The 22,434-nt window shown below is 43.2% G+C and overlaps 1 protein-coding gene and 1 pseudogene across 4 annotated transcripts; both read left to right on the top strand.

The window, feature by feature from the left end:
• The first annotated feature begins 8,680 nt into the window (after window positions 1-8,680).
• On the top strand, window positions 8,681-15,166 carry LOC139548475 (collagenase 3-like; annotated as a pseudogene).
• A 787-nt stretch (window positions 15,167-15,953) lies between these two features.
• On the top strand, window positions 15,954-21,551 carry tbrg1 (transforming growth factor beta regulator 1). 4 transcript variants are annotated; one of them, XM_071357604.1, is made up of 15 exons: window positions 15,954-16,238; window positions 16,494-16,666; window positions 16,874-16,931; window positions 17,056-17,138; window positions 17,330-17,366; window positions 17,850-17,912; window positions 18,261-18,497; window positions 18,689-18,759; window positions 18,876-19,099; window positions 19,213-19,352; window positions 19,626-19,772; window positions 19,906-20,003; window positions 20,098-20,208; window positions 20,409-20,553; window positions 20,747-21,551. In XM_071357604.1, exons 1-15 carry the CDS (start codon window positions 16,161-16,163, stop codon window positions 20,750-20,752), a joined length of 1,671 nt encoding a protein of 556 aa, XP_071213705.1. In that variant the 5' UTR covers window positions 15,954-16,160; the 3' UTR covers window positions 20,753-21,551. The 4 variants fall into 4 exon arrangements, with proteins under 4 accessions (XP_071213705.1, XP_071213702.1, XP_071213703.1 ...); XM_071357601.1 differs by having other exon boundaries at window positions 20,409-20,557; XM_071357602.1 differs by having other exon boundaries at window positions 16,423-16,666; window positions 20,409-20,557.
• Window positions 21,552-22,434: the final 883 nt, after the last annotated feature.

Below are 22,434 nucleotides of genomic sequence, written 5' to 3'. Positions count from 1 at the left end.
GGTAGCCTTCCACAAACTTCCCACAATAAGTTGGGTGAATTTTGGCCTATTCCTCCTGACAGAGCTGGTGTAACCGAGTCAAGTTTGTAGGCTTCCTTGCTCTCACATGCTTTTTCAGTTCTGCCCACAATTGTTCTATAGAATTGAGGTTAGGGCTTTGTGATGGCGTCTCCAATACCTTGACTTTTTTGTCCTTAAGCCATTTTTCCACAACTTTGGAAGTATGCTTGGGGTCATTGTCCAGTTGGAAGACCCATTTGCGACCAAGCTTTAACTTCCTGACTGATGTCTTGAGATGTTGCTTCAATATATCCACATAATTTTACCTCCTCATGATGCCATCTATTTTGTGAAGTGCACCAGTCCCTAATGCAGCAAAGCACCCCCACAACATGATGTTGCCACCCCCGTGTTTCACGGTTGGGATGATGTTCTTCAGCTTGCAAGCCTCCCCCTTTTTCCTTCAAACATAATGATGGTCATTATGGCCAAACAGTTCTATTTTTGTTTCATCAGACCAGAGGACATTTCTCCAAAAAGTACAATCTTTGTCCCCATGTGCAGTTGCAAACCGTAGTCTGGCTTTTTTATGGCGGTTTTGGAGCAGTGGCTTCTTCCTTGCTGAGCGGCCTTTCAGGTTATGTCGATATAGGACTCGTTTTACTGTGGATATAGATACTTTTGTGCCTGTTTTCTCCAGCATCTTCACAAGGTCCTTTGCTGTTATTCTGGGATTGATTTGCACTAATCGCACCAAAGTCTCCTTCCTGAGCAGTATGACGGCTGCGTGTTCACATGGTGTTAATACTTGCATACTATTGTTTGTACAGATGAACGTGGTACCTTCAGGTGTATGGAAATTGCTCCCAAGGATGAACCAGACTTGTGGAGGTCTACCATTTTTTTCTGAGGTCTTGTCTGATTTCTTTTGATTTTCCCATGATGTCAAGCAAAGAGGCACTGAGTTTGAAGGTAGGCCTTGAAATACTTCCACAGGGCCACCTCCAATTGACTCAAACGATGTCAATTAGCCTATCAGAAGCTTCTAAAGCCATGACATCATTTTCTGGAATTTTCCAAGCTGTTTAAAGGCACAGTCAACTTAGTGTATGTAAACTTCTGACCCACTGGAATTGTGATACAGTGAAATAATCTGTCTGTAAACAATTGTTGAAAGAATTACTTGAGTCATGCCCAAAGTAGATGTCCTAACTGACTTGCCAAAACTATAGTTTGTTAACAAGAAATTTGTGGAGTGGTTGAAAAACTAGTTTTAATGACTCCAACCTAAGTGTATGTAAACTTCTGACTTCAACTGTACTTGATAACCAAAGTAACAATCCCAGCATTGGCAGATAGGGCCATAAGACACCCTTTAAGTCCTGTTTCATACTCTTAAGACCTATATATAGTTCAGGGCTTTCTATAGAAAAATTATTCCTACCACACACCTCATGGTAATAGTGGCAGCAACTGCAGGATTGAAGGCTTTGAAACCACGTGATTCACCACAGACCTTAAGCATGCTCCTATCTATAAAGCCATGGGCTAAAATGTAAAGAGCTTGTTCATTTAAAGATGGAGCGGCTGTGGCTCTGGATCCATGTGCTGTGTATTCTAGTGCTCACAGACCTGGTGTGGACTTTACCCATCTTTATGGAACAATGGTCAAGGCCTGAGGACATGGAACTGGCTGAGTTTTGTGTCTTCATCCACTCTTTTGAAAATCTTCTGGAAAATAGTTAAAAAACTGTATTGGAGTACATTGATTGTTTTGACTAATTCCTCAGGTATTGCAATTCTAGTTATTTTCTGTTTTTCAATGGTAAAAGTTGAGTATACTTACAGTAGGAGGTGCACTTTAGGACAACTAAAAGTTATGGCTACTTTTGATCAAGCAAAAGCTGTTTTCTGGATAGGGATGGTGCCAGGTTTCCTCCAGACGTGACGCTTGTCATTCAGGCCAAAGAGTTCAATCTTCAAATCAAATCAAATTTTATTTGTCACATACACATGGTTAGCAGATGTAGATGCGAGTGTAGCGAAATGCTTGTGCTTCTAGTTCCGACAATGCAGTAATAACCAACGAGTAATCTAACCTAACAATTCCACAACTACTACCTTATACACACAAGTGTAAAGGGATAAAGAATATGTACATAAAGATATATGAATGAGTGATGGTACAGAACGGCATAGGCAAGATGCAGTAGATGGTATAGAGTACAGTATATACATATGAGATGAGTAATGTAGGGTATATAAACATAAAGTGGCATAGTTCAAAGTGGCTAGTGATACATGTATTACATAAAGATGGCAAGATGCAGTAGATGATATAGAGTACAGTATATACATATACATATGAGATGAGTAGTGTAGGGTATGTAAACATTATATTAAGTGGCATTGTTTAAAGTGGCTAGTGATACATTTTTACATACATTTCCATCAATTCCCATTATTAAAGTGGCTGGAGTTGAGTCAGTGTGTTGGCAGCGGCCACTAAATGTTAGTGGTGGCTGTTTAACAGTCTGATGGCCTTGAGATAGAAGCTGTTTTTCAGTCTCTCGGTCCCTGCTTTGATGCACCTGTACTGACCTTGCCTTCTCGATGATAGCGGGGTGAACAGGCAGTGGCTCGGGTGGTTGTTGTCCTTGATGATCTTTATGGCCTTCCTGTGACATCGGGTGGTGTAGGTGTCCTGGAGGGCAGGTAGTTTGCCCCCGGTGATGCGTTGTGCAGACCTCACTACCCTCTGGAGAGCCTTACGGTTGTGGGCGGAGCAGTTGCCGTACCAGGCGGTGATACAGCCCGACAGGATGCTCTCGATTGTGCATCTGTAGAAGTTTGTGAGTGCTTTTGGTGACAAGCCAAATTTCTTCAGCCTCCTGAGGTTGAATAGGCGCTGCTGCGCCTTCTTCACAACGCTGTCTGTGTGGGTGGACCAATTCAGTTTGTCCGTGATGTGTACACCGAGGAACTTAAAACGTACTACCCTCTCCACTACTGTCCCGTCGATGTGGATAGGGGGGTGCTCCCTCTGCTGTTTCCTGAAGTCCACAATCATCTCCTTTGTTTTGTTGACGTTGAGTGTGAGGTTATTTTCCTGACACCACACTCCGAGGGCCCTCACCTCCTCCCTGTAGGCCGTCTCGTCGTTGTTGGTAATCAAGCCTACCACTGTAGTGTCGTCCGCAAACTTGATGATTGAGTTGGAGGCATGCATGGCCACGCAGTCGTGGGTGAACAGGCAGTACAGGAGAGGGCTCAGAACGCACCCTTGTGGGGCCCCAGTGTTGAGGATCAGCGGGGTGGAGATGTTGTTACCTACCCTCACCACCTGGGGGCGGCCCTTCAGGAAGTCCAGTACCCAGTTGCACAGGGCGGGGTTGAGACCCAGGGTCTCGAGCTTGATTACGAGTTTGGAGGGTACTATGGTGTTAAATGCTGAGCTGTAGTCGATGAACAGCATTCTCACATAGGCATTCCTCTTGTCCAGATGGGTTAGGGCAGTGTGCAGTGTGGTTGCGATTGCGTCGTCTGTGGACCTATTGGGTCGGTAAGCAAATAGGAGTGGGTCTAGGGTGTCAGGTAGGGTGGAGGTGATATGGTCCTTGACTAGTCTCTCAAAGCACTTCATGATGACGGAAGTGAGTGCTACGGGGCGGTAGTCGTTTAGCTCAGTTACCTTAACTTTTTTGGGAACAGGAACAATGGTGGCCCTCTTGAAGCATGTGGGAACAGCAGACTGGGATAAGGATTGATTGAATATGTCCTTAAACACACCAGCCAGCTGGTCTGCGCATGCTCTGAGGACGCGGCTGGGAATGCCGTCTGGGTCTGCAGCCTTGCGAGGGTTAACACGTTTAAATGTTTTACTCACCTCGGCTGCAGTGAAGGAGCCCGCAGGTTTTGGTAGCGGGCCTTGTCAGTGGCACTGTATTGTCCTCAACGCGAGCAAAAAAGTTATTTAGTCTGTCTGGGAGCAAGACATCCTGGTCTGCGACGGGGCTGGTTTTCTTTTTGTAATCCGTGATTGACTGTAGACCCTGCTACATACCTCTTGTGTCTGAGCTGTTGAATTGCGACTCTACTTTGTCTCTATACTGGCACTTAGCTTGTTTGATTGCCTTGCGGAGGGAATAGCTACACTGTTTGTATTCGGTCATGTTTCCGGTCACCTTGCCCTGGTTAAAAGCAGTGGTTCGAGCTTTCAGTTTCACGCGAATGCTGCCATCAATCCACGGCCATCAATCCATCAATCTTGGTTTCATCAGACCAGAGAATCTTGTTTCTCATGGTCTGAGAGTCTTTAGGTGCCTTTGGGCAAACTCAGAGCGGGCTGTCATGTGCCTTTTACAGAGGAGTGGCTTCCGTCTGGCCACTCTACCATAAAGGCCTGATTGGTGGAGTGCTTCAGAGATGGTTGTCCTTCTGGAAGGTTCTCCCATCTCCACAGAGGAACTCTAGAGCTCTGTCAGAGTGACCATCGGGTTCTTGGTCACCTCCCTCACCAAGGTCCTTCTCCCCTGATTGCTCAGTTTGGCCAGGTGGCCAGCTCTAGGAAGAGTCTTGGTGGTTCCAAACTTCTTCCATTGAAGAATGATGGAGGCCACTGTGTTCTTGGGGACCTTAAATGCTGTAGAACTTTTTTGGTACCCTTCACCAGATCTGTGCCTCGACGCAATCCTGCGGACAATTCCTTCAACTTCATGGCTTGGTTTTTGCTCTGACATGCACTGTCAACTGTGGGAACTTATATAGACAGGTATGTGCCTTTCCAAATAATGTCCAAACATTTTAATTTACCACATCTCAAGGATGGTAAATGGAAACAGGATGCACCTGAGCTCAATGTCGAGTCTCATAGCAAAGGGTCTGAATACTTATGTAAAAAAGCTATTTCTGTTTTTTAATTGTAATACATTTGCATAACTTTCTAAAAACCTGTTTTCACTTTGTCATTTTGGGGTATTGTGTGTAGATTGCTGAGGATAAATTTTTTTTAAATACATTTTAGAATAAGGCTGTAACGTAACAAAATGTGGAAAAAGTCAAGGTGTCTGAATACTTTCCGAAAGCACTGTCACTTCCCAAAACAGACTTTCATATGTTTTAACTGCAGGGAATTACACTGAGTGTACAAATCATTAGGATCATGACATAGACTGACCAGGTGAATCCAGGTGAAAGCTATGATCCCTTATTGATGTCACTTGTTAAATCCACTTCAATCAGTGTAGATGAATGGGAGGAAACAGGTAATGAAGGATTTTTAAACCTTGAGACAATTGAGACATGGATTGTGTATGTGTGCCATTCAGAGGGTGAATGGGCAAGACTAAAGATTTAAGTGCCTTTGAACGGGGTATGGTAGTAGGTGCCAGGCGCACCGGTTTGAGTGTGTCAAGAACTGCATCGCTTCTGGATTTTTCACGCTCAACAGTTTCCCGTGTGTATCAAGAATGGTCCACCACCCAAAGGACATCCAGCCAACTTGACACAACTGTGGGAAGCGTTGGAGTCAACATGGGCCAGCATCCCTGTGGAATTCTTTCGACACCATGTAGAGTCCACGCCCCGATAAATTGAGGCTGTTCTGAGGGTAAAGGGGGTGCAACTCAATATTAGGAATCTGTTCCTAATGTTTTGTACATTCAGTGTATAAGAGGAATTACATAACACACAAAATTAACAAAGTTATCATAACTTCACAGTTTTGTTTCATCACTGAATTGCAACAATCAATACCTGCCAATAGATGACCAACTCACTGGATATAACTAGTCATATTTCGTTCAGGTTGCTTCATGCTTTTCTGTGTTTTCTGTGTGCCAATGACCAGCAGGATTGCTCAGTACACCCCTGACCTTACAAGGGAAGAGGTGGATACCTCATTCCGTTTGGCCCTGAAAATCTGGAGTGACGCGGCCCCACTGAAATTCATCAATGTCAACCACGACAAGGCAGACATTGTCCTCTCCTTCGCAAGAAAGAGTATTCTGACCCTAAATCAGTCTCTGTTCAGTTCAGTGTAGTTTCTAATAGAGGTGGTAGAGAATGTGTGTGGCTGCATGTGAGATTTTAATTGCGCTATAATTATATACTTACTGGAGCCAGTTTCCAGGTACATGACTGTTAGTACATCTCTCTCCATCTATCCATCGTAGCTCATGGAAACTTCTTTCCCTTTGATGGCCCAACAGGTGTTCTGGCTCACGCCTTCAAGCCAAGGGAGTGCATGGGTGGAGACGTGCACTTTGACAAGGATGAAATCTGGACAATGGGGCATTGCAACCTAGGTAGGGCCACTGCTCCAAGCATAACATGAGGATCTGAATTGTTTTTATAAAACACAATAATATAGGATTTCAAATATGATTATAGACAAATAAACATTTTCTCATTGGATGTTGTTTTAGGTTACAACCTGTTCACCATGAGTCAGGCCACTACCTTGGTCTCTCCCATTCCAAAGACCCCTCATCTCTCATGTACCCCAACTACAAGTATTACAATGGAGCACAGTACACACTGCCATGAGGTGACGCGCTGGGACTCCAGCAGTTGAGTTGAAATCACCATAGTTATCACATGGTCCATTTTTGGTGGATTTCTATCTAAACATGGGAGACTTTGATTTTATTTCCAAGGCAAGACAGTCAGAAAACAGGATCCACCTAACCTTCCTAAGAAGTGCGATCCCAACTTCTCTGTTGATGCAGTGGCAGTGTTCGGGAAGGAGATAGTTCTCTTTAAAAAACATGTAAAGGAGTTTTGAATTATGCAATATGATTTCTGTAGTATAAATTCTTATTTGCCCCAACACAGCGGTTTGTTTCCCTCCAGGTACATGTGGTTGAGGACAACATGGAAGACATACTGGAACTGTCTGAGAGAGGGCCCCAGCAGCACATACCTTCCCAGCATCAACTCTCCTGTGGGTGCGGCCGATGACATCTCTGCCAAAGGCGTTGCATATGTCTTCACTGGTAATGTGCAGTCGGATCGCCTCAAAGGCCTCACTTAGGCCTCGCAGCATGACAAGGCTAGATTTGAAACAGAAAACTGTTTCAAAGAACAACTGGACCTAAATTATAGCCCTATGTCAAAAATGTCGCACCTCATGCAAGAAACTCACAAAGCTTATTGCCATCTGGCAGTTCTTGTGGTATGGTTCTCATCGTGTTCCAAAGGCAGTGGCGGTGCTCTGTGTTTCAGGTCCTAAGTACTGGGTGGTTTGACAGCTTAAGATGAAAAGCCACTTTGGCTCCATATATGACTATGGATTCCCAGTCAGAGTAAGGAACATTGACGCTGCTGTTCATATCAGTGAATATGGAAAAAACGTATTCTTCATAGGACACGATTACTACAGGTAAACACAGTCTCTAACAAAATGTTTTTGGGTAAATGACAAACATAAAGTGAATGGTAATTACAGTATAATACAGTATTCTGGTGCAGAAAATATAATGTTTCCAAACGTCCACTGTTTTGGTAAGAGCAGTATGTCTTGACTGTTGCAGTGTTTGATGAATAGGCATTCCAGCTCCTGAGAGGCAAAGACTGCCATCTAGTGTTTAACAATGAGACATGTTAGAAAGCAACTGCACATAAGCAATCCATCATTTATAAGTTCAATGTTTATTTTTTATACAATGTATAGATACGATGAACACAGACGTTCATCAGACTGGCCAGGTATTGGGAGGAGTGTTGATGCTGCATTTGAGTTACAAGGTAGCCTATAAAACAGTTTGCCATGTCATCTTGCCTTCAATTGCATACATTTTGATATCATGACACATTTGTGTTATTTTGATTACTAGGCCCACTTTAACAAAACATTATCATGTTTTCTCATCAACAGGTACTATCTACCTCTTCAGTGGAAAAAAAGCATACAACTATGACTGCAGACAGAACCGGGAGCTGAGTCGAATCCTAGCAAATGCATGGCTGGGCTGCTAACATATCTGTCAAAGACACTAGACGTAACCCTACACTCCTTCATGAAAAGGAATACTACTTACAGACATTTTACATTTAAGTCATTTAGCAGACGCTCTTATCCAGAGCACCTCACCTTGCATGAACCAAGATAACTCATCAGTTGAATGTTGATGACAGTGTTGCAAGATGTTAAATTACATCATCAAGCAACCATCTTCAAGGCCAGTTCACTTAAATCCCAGTGGTATCTTTCTGTATGTGTACAGAACATAAAATACAAATGTATTAATTGTATTATAATGTAGTAATATGTTACAATTTTGAATTGTATTTCAATAAAAAAGGTATTTAGAAGTTTGAATGTTAATAGATGTGCTTCCATTGACTGATCAAAGATATTCAAACTAACCACTGTATTATCCTGACAATGTGTACCTACAGTATGCCTAAACCTCACCCTAACAATCACCCCAAACTCTACGCACCACCTCCAAAAATGTTATCAGGAGGACGATCCCTCTTCCTTGAGAATAGGGGCTTGTCCTAACGTTTACAGCAATGTTCAACAGCACAAAGCCGACTTTGGCATCTCACTCATGTTCTGATTGGAACCATGTACACCACAGGTTGTTAGGGATCATATAAAAGAGAGTGTGGACAGGGCAGGGTGATAGAGAAAGAGAGGGTCTCCCCTCTCTGCATTACCACAGGTTTGTAAATTATGGGTCTTCCTATGGGTTCCGCGGTCCTGTTTCTGGCCTGTTTGGGTCTGTGTCAGGCTGCCCTCACCAGCACTCCAGAGGTCCAAACATCACCAGAGGACGACGAGACAGTTGCTGGGGTAATTTAGCATCACATGGCTCAGTGTGTTGCTACCCGTATTGTCAGTATTATCTCAGAATGAGGCGAGAAAATACTTGTTAGCCTACTTGTTATGCTTGTACTGTTTTGCATGAGAGTCCTAATAGGCATGATAGTTTAAAATGTTGTCTCTAATCCTCCTCCTACAACAGGTCTCAATACTACACAGATGTGGGGTTGACGAAATCAACTTCCCGGATTATTATCAAGCCTGACATTCACAAGAGCCTGGAGGCCATGTAGGCGTTCTTTGCCTGGAAGCCACTGGGGTTCTGGACAAAAACACTCTGGAGGTGATGAAAGAGTCCAGGTGTGGAGTGTCTGACATCAGCAGATATGGACACTTCCACAGGAAACCAAAATGGGAGAAGAGCACTGTCACCTACAGGTATAGTAAAAGCTCTTTAAGTGCATTAAGTTTGACAGCTAAAATCAAGGAAAATAATATGGTATTCATGGATAATTGTTGATCATCTGCTGAAATGTCAAATCCGTTGTTACCCAGCCTGGGTCATTGTGCAGTGCCTAGGTTGCACTGCACTGCAGGAGTAAAATGGGTCCCTTTAACTTGTCAGGTAATGTCAATGAGTGAGTGCTGAATGACTTGTGTTTAACAGAATCACTCAGTATACACCAGACCTGAGGCAGAGTGATGTAGATGCAACTATAGCCCAGGCCTTCCAAATCTACAGTGATGTAATCCCTCAAGACTTCAAACAGATCTACACTGCCGACATCATGATCCTCTTCAAGGGTTGATGTGAGTATGGACTATCACAATGGTATGGATTCAATACCATCTCTATACACTACTGACAAAATATCTTAAATCTCGCTTCTCCAAACACAGATCATGGGGACTTCTATCCTTTTGATGGCCGAATGGTGTCTTAGCCCTTGCCAACTCCCCTGGACGGGACACACACTTTGATGATGACGAAACCTGGACAATGAGCTAGAGGGGTGACCATCTGAACACACAACAATATTTAAAACATAGTGTTGCCCGATTCACTTATTCAACAGACTCACGTGTAATGTTGTCCTCAGGAGTGAATCTGCAGTTGGTGGCGGCCCATGAGTTTGGTCACGCTCTGGGACTTGACCACTCCAGGGACAGGAGAGCTCTGATGTTCCCCACCTATCAGTATGTAAATACCAATGGATACACACTGCCTGGTGATGACAGACGTGGGGTCCAAGCCCTCAATGGTAATCAATCAATTTCTATAGAATAATTATGTTCACTACATGTGTTTTTTATTACTATCTTTATGGATTTTGTGCGGTGTGTGTTATCTTAAAGGTACCCGTACACCTCATATCAAGCCTACACCCAAGCCCGAACCCAAACCAGGACCAGAGCCAGAACCCGAGGAGCCAACAGAGAACCCCAAGCCAGACTCCAGACCCAAACCCAAAGACGAGCAGTGCAACCGGGACCTGGTGTTTGACGCAGCCTCCTCGATCAGGGGAGAACTGTACTTCTTCAAAAATGAGTGAGTTGGATCCTTGCAAACATTTCCAATGCAAGACAATTTTATCATTATCTTGTAAGAAAAGGCCTGTATGATTGCAACCTGTGTTTCAAGCTGATTCTCTGTCATTATAGGTACTACTGGCTGAAGAGCACGGCTGTCCAAGGAATTAGGCTGACTAAAGTGAGCTCGAGATGGGCTCAGATGAATGAAGTCCCAGCTAAATGCTGCCTATGAAGTCCCAGCTAAATATGTGGTATATCTGTTTGAAGGTACAGTAATGACAGGAATGTCAAAAGCACCAAAAAATTACAGCTAAATTTGATTTGTGTACTCCCACTCCCAAACTCTCTCTTCTACAAACAGTATTTCCTTCCTCCTCCATTCCTGCCATTATTGAAAGAGATCGTGATACCTCACATCTCAAAATAGGGCTACTTAATGTTAGATCCCTCACTTCAAAGGCAGTTATAGTCAATGAACTTGTCACGTTCTGACCATAGTTCTTGTGTGTTTTGCTTGTTTTAGTGTTGGTCAGGACGTGAGCTGGGTGGGCATTCTATGTTGTGTGTCTAGTTTGTCTGTTTCTATGTTTGGCCTAATATGGTTCTCAATCAGAGGCAGGTGTTTTGTGTTGTCTCTGATTGGGAATCATATATAGGTGGCTTGTTTTGTGTTGGGGTTTGTGGGTGGTTGTTTCCTGTCTTTGTGTTTTCTCTGCACCAGATAGGGCTGTATCGGTTTGCCACATTTGTTATTTTGTATCGTGTTTATCGTTTTATTAAACATGTTGAGCACTGGCTACGCTGCGTGTTGGTCCGATCCCTGATCCCTCTTCTCGTGAAGAGAGGGAAGGCTGCCGTTACAGAACTAATCACTAATCATAATCTTGATGTGATTGGCCTGACTGAAACATGGCTTAAGCCTGATGAATTTACTGTGTTAAATGAGGCCTCACCTCCTGGTTACACTAGTGACCATATCCCCCGTGCATCCCGCAAAGGCGGAGGTGTTGCTAACATTTACGATAGCAAAATTCAATTTACAAAACGTTTTTGTCTTTTGAGAAAAAGTCATGAAATCTATGAAGCCTACTCAATCCCTTTTTATAGCTACTGTTTACAGGCCTCCTGGGCCATATACAGCGTTCCTCACTGAGTTCCCTGAATTCCTATCGGACCTTGTAGTCATAGCAGATAATATTCAAATTTTGGGTGATTTTAATATTCATATGGAAAAGTCCAAAAGGCTTTCGGAGCCATCATTGACTCAGTGGGTTTTGTCCAACATGTCTCTGGACCTACTTACTCACTGTCACAGTCATACTCTGAACCTAGTTTTGTCCCATGGAATAAATGTTGTAGATCTTTTTTCCTCATAATCCTGGACTATCGGACCACCATTTTATTACGTTTGCAATCGCAACAAATAATCTGCTCAGACCCTAACCAAGGAGCATCAGAAGTCGTGCTATAAATTCTCAGACAACACAAAGATTCCTTGATGCCCTTCCAGACTCCCTCTGCCTACCCAAGGACGTCAGAGGACAAAAATCAGTTAACCACCTAACTGAGGAACTCAATTTAACCTTGCTCAATACCCTAGATGCAGTTGCACCCCTAAAAACTAAAAACATTTGTCATAAGAAACTAGCTCCCTGGTATACAGAAAATACCCGAGCTCTGAAGCAAGCTTCCAGAAAATTGGAACGGAAATGGCGCCACACCAAACTGAAAGTCTTCCGACTAGCTTGGAAAGACAGTACTGTGCAGTATCGAAGAGCCCTCATTGCTGCTCGATCATCCAATTTTTCCAACTTAATTGAGGAAAATAAAAACAATCCGCTATTTATTTTTGATACTGTCGCAAAGCTAACTAAAAAGCAGCATTCCCCAAGTGAGGATGGCTTTCACTTCAGCAGTAATAAATTCATGAACTTCTTTGAGGAAAAGATCATGATCATTAGAAAGCAAATTACGGACTCCTCTTTAAATCTGCGTATTTCTCCAAAGCTCAGCTGTCCTGAGTCTGCACAACTCTAGGATCAAGAGAGACACTCAAGTGTTTAAGTACTATATCTCTTGACACAATGATGAAAATTATCATGGCCTCTAAACCTTCAAGCTGCATACTGGACCCTATTCCAACTAAACTACTGAAAGAGCTGCTTCCTGTGCTTGGCCCTCCTATGTTGAACATAATAAACGGCTCTCTATCCACCGGATGTGTACCAAACTCACTAAAACTGGCAGTAATAAAGCCTCTTTTGAAAAAGCCAAACCTTGACCCAGAAAATATAAACAACTATCGGCCTATATCGAATCTTCCATTCCTCTCAATTTCTTTTGAAAAAGCTGTTGCGCAGCAACTCACTGCCTTCCTGAAGACAAACAATGTATACGAAATGCTTCAGTCTGGTTTTAGACCCCATCATAGCACTGAGACTGCACTTTTGAAGGTGGTAAATGACCTTTTAATGGCGTCAGACCGAGGCTCTGCATCTGTCCTCGTGCACCTAGACCTTAGTGCTGCCTTTGATACCATCGATCACCACATTCTTTTGGAGAGATTGGAAACCCAAATTGGTCTACACGGACAAGTTCTGGCCTGGTTTAGATCTTATCTGTCGGAAAGATATCAGTTTGTCTCTGTGAATGGTTTGTCCTCTGACAAATCAACTGTACATTTCGGTGTTCCTCAAGGTTCCGTTTTAGGACCACTATTGTTTTCACTATATATTTTACCTCTTGGGGATGTCATTCGAAAACATAATGTTAACTTTCACTGCTACGCGGATGACACACAGCTGTACATTTCAATGAAACATGGTGAAGCCCCAAAATTGCCCTCGCTAGAAGCCTGTGTTTCAGACATAAGGAAGTGGATGGCTGCAAACTTTCTACTTTTAAACTCGGACAAAACAGAGATGCCAGAATTTCTAAGCAAACAGCTGGAGGCAGGGCTTTCTCCTATAGAGCTCCATTTTTATGGAATGGTCTGCCTACCCATGTGAGAGACGCAGACTCGGTCTCAACTTTTAAGTCTTTACTGAAGACTCATCTCTTCAGTGGGTCATATGATTGAGTGTAGTCTGGCCCAGGAGTGTGAAGGTGAACGGAAAGGCTCTGGAGCAACGAACCACCCTTGCTGTCTCTCCCCTCTCTCCACTGGGATTCTCTGCCTCTAACCCTATTACAGGGGCTGAGTCACTGGCTTACTGGTGCTCTTTCATGCCATCCCTAGGAGGGGTGCGTCAATTGAGTGGGTTGAGTCACTGACGTGATCTTCCTGTCTGGGTTGGCGCCCCCCCTTGGGTTGTGCCGTGGCGGAGATCTTTGTGGGCTATACTCGGCCTTGTCTCAGGATGGTAAGTTGGTGGTTGAAGATATCCCTCTAGTGGTGTGGGGGCTGTGCTTTGGCAAAGTGGGTGGGGTTATATCCTTCCTGTTTGGCCCTGTCCGGGGCTATCATCTGATGGGGCCACAGTGTCTCCTCACCCCTCCTGTCTCAGCCTCCAGTATTTATGCTGCAGTAGTTTATGTGTCGGGGTGCTAGGGTCAGTTTGTTATATCTGGAGTACTTCTCCTGTCTTATACGGTGTCCTGTGTGAATTTAAGTATGCTCTCTCTAATTCTCTCTTTCTTTCGCTCTCTCGGAGGACCTGAGCCCTAGGACCATGCCTCAGGACTACCTGGCATGATGACTCCTTGCTGTCCACCTGGCCGTGCTGCTGCTCCAGTTTCAACTGTTTTGCCTGCGGCTATGGAACCCTGACCTGTTCACCGGACGTGCTACCTGTCCCAGACCTGCTGTTTTCAACTCTCTAGAGACAGCAGGAGGGGTAGAGATACTCTTAATGATCGGCTATGAAAAGCCAACTGACATTTACTCCTGAGGTGCTGACTTGCTGCACCCTCGACAACTATTGTGATTATTATTATTTGACCATGCTGGTCATCTATGAACATTTGAACATCTTGGCCATGTGCTGTTATAATCTCCACCCGGCACAGCCAGAAGAGGACTGGCCACCCCTTTTAGCCTGGTTCCTCTCTAGGTTTTTTCCTAGGTTTTGGCTTTTCTAGGGAGTTTTTCCTAGCCACCGTGCTTCTACACCTGCATTGCTTTGCTGTTTGGGGTTTTAGGCTGGGTCTCTGTACAGCACTTTGAGTTATCAGCTGATGTAAGAAGGGCTATATAAATAAATTTGATTTGATTTGGTCTCATATTTCCACATGTGACAAATACAGTGCCTTGCAAAAGTATTCATCCCCCTTGGCATTTTTTCCGATGTTGTTGCATTACAACCTGTAATTTAAATGGATTTATATTTGATTTTCATGTAATGGACATACACAAAATAGTCCAAATTAGTGAAGGAAAAGTGGTGCGTGCATATGTATTCACCCCTTTGCTATGAAGCCCCTAAATAAGATCTGGTGCAACCAATTACCTTCAGAAGTCACATTATTAATTAAATAAAATCCACCTGTGTGGATTATAAAATGCAAATGCAAATTAATTACTTAAAAATCATACAATGTGATTTTCTGGATTTTTGTTTTAGGTTCCGTCTCTCACAGTTGAAGTGTACTTATGATAAAAATTACAGACCTCTACATGCTTTGTAAGTAGGAAAACCTGCAAAATCGGCAGTGTATTAAATACTTGTTCTCCCCACTGTACATGAGTTTATAAAGCCTTCAGCACAACATTTGCTCTGGACAAAACTTTTGCTGATGAAGCCAATGTTTCTTCCTATAGGTTACCTTTATTTCTCAGATGGTCCAAGGCAGAGTGAGTACTATCTGGCGTACAAACGGGTGATTGGTGTTCTTCTGAACTACGGCTGGCTGGATTTCTACTAAGATACTACTACTACTACTAACTATTGATAATACGATTTAGTTAATACGATTTAGTTATGAACATTCTATATGTTCCTGCAAAAAAATTACAAACTGCAGTATTTCGCTAATTTTCTATCTCTGTAAATAATTGCAAAACTGTTGTAGGCTTACTACTATGTTTCTTGCTTGTCTATCACTACAAAACAAGGGAAAGCTATTATAGAGTGTATGTCTACTTTGATATTCATCCATAAATATGAATATGTGTATGGGCTCATGTATGGGCTCATCTCTAATTTTGACTCCCTGTCAAAATAAAATTGAAATGCAATAAATAAGTGATTGCTGTATTTGATTTATATCAAATGACGTGCATATAACTGTTGGGTATGTGTATAATAGATCAAGGGTTGTTCGTCTATTTCTTCATTATTGTCAAACTCCTGTCAGCATAGCCTAGGGATTCAAATAAAAGTCAGATGTTGTATAAGTCGACATGTTTACTGTACCTTCTGGCATTGGCAGGACTGCTGGCACTTGTTTGTTTCTCATTTGATCATATCTGCTGTCAGAGAGCAAGATTCGAGACGTTCATTGATAAAACAGTTATCATTAAATAAATGCAATTGATACAAATATTGTTTAGTATTATTGTGAACGTAGCTCATACTCAGTTCCAACTACAGATACAGCATACTTGAGCACATCAGCTGTTGACAACAGGCTGCATTAAGAACTACATTTCCCCAAAAAAAAAAAAAGCAATCTAATGACAGGAAAGGCATGGTGCTCGTTTTAATTCCTCCGAAGCGTAGTTTCCGTCAGTTTTCTGAAATAGTTCAGGCGATAAAAACAAGTCGACTGCACAACGCGTTGTTGGATTTTTTCAAATCTTTCATCATAGTAATTGTTGAGATTAGAAACAAACATTAACAAACATACTCTCCGGAAAACGTGTTTGTTTGCTAGCGTCAAGCTTTTGCTGCAACGTGTAAGTTATGTAAACAATGCAATGGAGACAAGCGAAGAAGTGCTTCAGGGTTCTCCGATGATTCACGGAAAAGAGCAAGCACGAATTGACAGGAGTGGGGTAAGTTTTTGCAAAATATAACGAATACTCGTACAGACGTTCATTCGCGTAAACTGCCGCGTTATCTACGCGTTATCTGCGATCATTGATAGCTAACTCGCTGGTAGTAGCTGCTCATGCGCCGTCGCCGATCTATGACGAGCTCATTTCCAAAACATCCTCATGCCTCTTCTTATTTTCCCAGGGAGTAACTATGTTCTACAAAATCATCTAGATGACCAGAGTTCTTGGATGTGTGTTTTCGTTTCGTTCCAGCCCTCAACGAGCAGAAACCAGACCACAGGAACTCCTCTCTCACCTATGGACCCACTGAACACACTGTCCAACTTTGAGTCAGAGATGGAGCCAGACGGACAGGGAAACTACTCTCTCTTCCCTGCCTTGGACAACATGGCCAGCCTGGCAGGAGCTGCCGAGGCTCTAGAGAGGTAAACAATACCAAATTAACAGCATCTACACACACACGTCCTTATTCTGTTGTATGTGGGAGGACAAATAGGCTGCCACTACACAGGAAAGATAATGTTGGGTCTTTCTGCTAGTATTATATGAGGATAAGTCTCTTACATTAATATTTATTTGCTTTGTCTTAAACTGTCTACCTAAATATGAATGTCTATTCATTCTTTTTCCAGTGAACCAGCTAATGATGTTGCAGACAAGCCCAATCTCACATGGCTTGATGCTGCGCAGGTATAGTATTTTTTTTAACACAGCACTGTCTGTAGGCTACTGTATGTACCATGTTGACATTTAAAATCAGATTGCTGTCTGTCAGTGAAATGCAGCAGCAATACAACAGTCTGCTCTTTCCCAGATTGTACTGGAGGCAGCTGGACGCCCAATGCACATCAAGGAGATCAAACAGCAAATCATTGACAGGGGATTGGTTCAGTCCAAGTACAGTACAACATTATCAATTCTATAGATATAGAATGCATTTTAAAGAAAGACAAAATGCGTCAACTGCATCCATTTAAACAAATGTATTTTAAACTTTAAAAAACATTCCTGATAGATCAACAGCATGATATTCCCAGTAATCATTCCTCAACTGCCCATAACCACATTTATATTCTATTTCTGGACAGTGCGAAGTCGAGCCTTGAGGCTGTCATGTACCGTGAGGTAAGACTAATGAGACACTTCAATGGCCGTGATAGGTCCAAAGCTTATAGCATCTCCATTTTCTTTGCTGTATTTCAATGGACTCCACACCAAGGCCACTATAAATGAAGTAGTTCACTTTATTTTCGTTATTTGTGCTGTACATTATCGAAGTGGATATTTCAGTATTAAAACATTTTTTTTTTTTTTGCTTTCTGCATATCATTTCACTCTGTTGCTTTTCCCTTCCTTTTGTTATTGAAAGAAAGGCCGTTAGTTGAACGTAGGACAGGTTTGCACATCAATGGCCTGTGCCTTGAACCAGAGAGAATGCAATGGTGCTCTAGTGTGCCAGGATTAGAACATTCATCATGATGCTCTTAAGTAGCAGATAACACAGGCTAGATCTTAGTCATTCAAGGTTACAACAGTGAGACCTACCCTTAAGACAATTGTCAGTTCCCCAACACCTAGCCCTGGCCTTAGTATCCCACTATGTTGCAGACACAGAAAGGCAGCAGGAGATTCAAGAGGATTGAGAACAGAAATGGAGTCTTTGCACTGTTGGTAAGTTATCATTATGCAAAGGATGTCAGAAGAAATCCCTTTAGTTCAATTCTATCACTGCTGATCTGACAAATATAGACATTTAGGAGAGTGCAGTGGAAGATCAATGTGTTTGGATAATTAACATTATAATTTGTTCCCTTTATATAGTCATTGTAGCCATGTTACTTTGCTCTGTCACAGTTTTCATTTTGCGTTGTATAAGTTACTGTTCCAGATATACCTCATCTACATAACATTGTCATTGTATGCACAATCATATGTGGATCGTGGCCTACATTGCCACTAGTATTTGAATGTGGCGTTATGATGCAATGCCCACTGAGTTTGGTCTCTCTCCATCCACAGACAGATGATGAGGGGCAGCAGGCTCTACAGTCCTTCACCACCCAGTCTTTCATGGGGTCTCCCCCCCAGTCAACCTTCTCCAGCTCTGGCTCTGCAGCCTCTCTGCCTCCCTTCCCCTCCCCCACGGGTCTCTCTGAGACCAGGCCCAAGACCAAGAAAGGCCCACGCAAGAACCAGAACGAAAAGTACAGACTAAAGTACCTCAGACTACGCAAAGCAGCACTGTCCATGATTTTTGTGAGTACTCTACATACTAAAGACAATCACTTGAATGAGTATTATTCAAGTTATTTCTGTAACACAATGTGTTCAGATGCTACATGTGTCCCCCATAACACTTAGATGTATGGAAGAGAAATGTTGGAGATGTGTAGTAGACTATGGTATTATAGGCTGAGGGCTGAAGTCACTAACTGAATATCCCACAGGAGAATGCGGCTCTCTGTGATGAAGTTGCACACTTAGAGGAGAAGTTTGTGCGAGCAAAAGAGGAGCGCAGGTGAATTTAACTGTGTTATATTGATGCATTTAAAAAAAAAAAAATTGGACACTGATAGGTACTTTGAAAACAGTTTTTGTTGTCTAATCGGGCATCTCTTGTGCTTTGTTTTCCAGGTTCTTACTGAAATCGCTGTTGCAGTACCAGTCTGTGTCAGAGGGGGAGCTGCTCACCGCTGCTACTACCAGCTCTCACACCCCTGTGACCTTCAGTTCCGTCCCAACGGGGGCGTCAGTCCTGCCTGTGGGTCATAACCTGGCCTCTGGGACCTCTGGGGCAGAGGAGGGCCTTCCTAAGAAGCCTAAGAAGGAACGAGGCAGGGAGAATGGAAAAGAGGATGGTGGGTAGAGCCATGTTCGTATCAGCCTACCTGTAGATAAGACAGATTCTTATGTCTAGTAATGATGGGTAGCACAGTATTTTCTTTGACTCCATAAAATACATTTCCCTCAGGTCCAAAAAGAATGTCAAAAAAGCGTAAGCTTGCTGACGCGGGGTCTCGTAAGCTGGTTCAGCCCATCGCTCTGGACTCCTCAGGACGTCCTGTCTTCCCCATAGTACTGGGGGGTCTGACTGTGTACAGTCTAGGGGAGGTCTGTGTCTCAACTCATACTTATGACTCACATTTGCTCTTTATAAAAACTGTCCAACTTATCTTACATTGTTCTCCTTTCCTTGTCTCCTCACTTGCATAACCATTCTGTTGAAAGTACTGAACAGATTTCCACCATATTGCCCTCCCTTATCATGTTGGTCAGGATCAGTGTCCATGAAAGGAGACCAGGAGAGGCTATTTAAGACTGTTGGGACACAGCCCATGACTTCTCAGATCAGTGGCTAGAGAATGATGTCCTTCTCTGTTCCAGATTATCACAGACAGGATGCTGTTCCATGACCAGTGTGCCATCTACCCAGTGGGTTTCTGTAGCACACGCTTCTTCGCCAGCATGAAGAGCCCTGATCAGCAGTGCCTCTACACCTGCCAGATTAAGGACGGGGGTGGTGGCCCACAGGTACACTCGCACTAATGGAGCTATAAAACATTATGAAGTCATGTGCTAAGTAAGTCAATTAGGTGCTGTGAGACAGCTTATGTTTTTGTGAGGAGTGTTTTCCTTATCAAACCATCCCCCCCCCCCCTCCCAGTTTGAGATAGTGCCTGAGGAAGACCCTCAGAATGCCATAGCTGCCTCCTCTGCCCTCACCTGCCATTCCAACCTGCTGAAGGCCATTGGTGCTCTAAGGTACCTGCTTGCTGTACAGACTGGCTTATAGAATCAGTGGATGCATTTCATTGTATGATTTTTCTCTCATTATCTTACATCTATACCCCTACAGATCTAAACCGGTGGCACCCATCGTGCCTTCAGGAGCAGACTTCTTTGGCTTCTCCCACCCCACCATCCAGAACCTGATCCAGAGCTGCCCAGGAGCACGCAAGTGCAGCAAGTGCGTCTCTAGTACTCAAGTATAATGTCATCTACCTCACAGGAAATTAATTGAACATTGCACATTATCTTTGTGGAGATTGCAATTGGTGCATTTCCTTTTTTAGATGAACTGACCTTTAATATTCTCTCTCATATCTGCTAAAGTACATGTAGCTGAACGACTTATGTGTTGCTTATTGGTGTGATATGTCCCTGTAGTTATCAGTGGATCCGTTTTGAGGTGTGTCGTCCAGGCGACGGCCAGGTTCCACACAGCCTGTCTGAGGACGATGCCTCGGTCAGCTTTGAGGCCTACCAGAAACACCAGGGCTTTGATGACACCATCAGGGGGGAGAACAATCTAGTAGGTGAGGCCGAGCAGTTTGCCACACTTTCTCTACCTACCTGTACACCCCCTAACCTCATAATTTAGCATATAATGGCCTTTGTTTATTATTCTTGTTGTCTGCTAGCAGAAATAGAAAGCAATGATATTATGGGTCAACTATCCAGTCAAGATCTGATTTCAACCACTCAATCCCATCTTCTTTCCCCAGGCATGACTCCACAATCCCCTGGTTCCTCTCACCAGCATCTTCTAAACTCACCCACCCTGCAACCTTCTACATCTTACTTCAGCCACTGATCCGTTCCTCCTCAACCTCCAGACCAGTGAAGTAGTGGTAAAGAAAAAACTGGTAAACGATGATCGCCTTTGCGGTTAATAAAGTAACGCTCCATATATTTTCAATGCATTTATTTGTGATAGGTGGGTAAATGCTTGTGCAAAATAAATTAAATGGCATTTACCCTCCACTACACCACTGCTCTAGAAAGCCTGGTGACACCTGTGTGGAGGTTCTCAATAGGACCAGTTGCGTCTGTACTGACATTGACAGTTCTAGAAGGAACCAAGAAGAGGAGACTACAGAATCATGTTCTCTTACATTTAAACGATCAATGTACGTTGTTGTTATCATGTGAAAGAAAGTTGATCTGACCGCCCTCTGCAGGTCTCTTTGTGTAGATGATCAAGTTTGCCCCTGTATGTACCACTGTAGTTAGTACTATAAAATGGGTGGTTTGAGCCCTGAATGCTGATTGGTATACCACGGGTATGACAAAACATTTATTTTTACAGTTCTAATTACATTGGTAACCAGTTTATAATAACAATAAGGCCCCTTGGGGGTTTGTGATATATGGCCAATATACCAAGGCTAAGAGCTGTATCCAATCCTTAATTGTGGTATATTGGCCATATACCACACCCCCTCCTGCCTTATTGCTTAACTATAGTTGATTTGGTGGACAATGTAAAATGGACTACACCTGGCATTTCAATAAAAACATTTTATTTCATTTTACTATCATCAAATGATAGAACAAGGTAATATGGTATCATTCAAAAACAAATTTCCCACCCATTTGGGTTGACTAATCCATTTCTAGGAGAGGGGGGTTCTCGTCTCACTGCTTGTCTGGCCAGCGGTTGAGAGTGAAGGGAGGTGGAGGTAGAACCCCATCAGCACTGTAAACAGGACATGCCTTAAAGTCACAAGGCCAGTCCCTCCATGCGTAGCGCAGGCCGGATACATTGTTCATGGAACAGTAATTCGTGGACACTTGGATGGCGCTAACACCCCACTGCAGTATGGGAGCTGGGTGGAAAAGCCTGCATGACAACAAAGAATTCAGACCCAGTTGATCCAGCTCATCCTGTTCATATTCGGTAGAAACACTACACCATAACATAATTAATACACATTACAAGTACAGCATCAAACTTGAAAGATATCTTTGGATTGAGCGACCTCTCTGGTTATAGATAATGTTGAGATACTGGTCATTCACCAAGACCCGGCTCGGGAAAGGCCCCTGGAATGAGACGACCTCCTCCAAATAAGCCACAGCTCTTGCCCCTAGAGACAGTCTATAGGCCACGTCCTGCTTGTCCCGGGGATGGATACTGGAACAAAGTCACTGGTAAACATCTTGTTCCACATTCTAATACCCTCATTAGCATACCACTTAGAATGATTCAACACATGCATCCTAAGTGGTATGTTAGTACGTAGCCTTGTATTCTCACAGTATTCATATGTGAACTGCTTAAAGCTTTTAGAAGAGTAATAATGGGCCTCTGTAGATATTCAATCAATTTGATGTTATTTTAATGGACAAAAAAAGTGCTTTTCTAAGTGACCCCAAACCTTTGAACGGTAGTATATACATATTTGTGGCT

The sequence above is a fragment of the Salvelinus alpinus genome, chromosome 21 (assembly GCF_045679555.1).
Source record: "Salvelinus alpinus chromosome 21, SLU_Salpinus.1, whole genome shotgun sequence".
NCBI lineage: Eukaryota > Metazoa > Chordata > Actinopteri > Salmoniformes > Salmonidae > Salvelinus > Salvelinus alpinus.
This window is presented reverse-complemented; position numbering and strand designations above follow the sequence as displayed.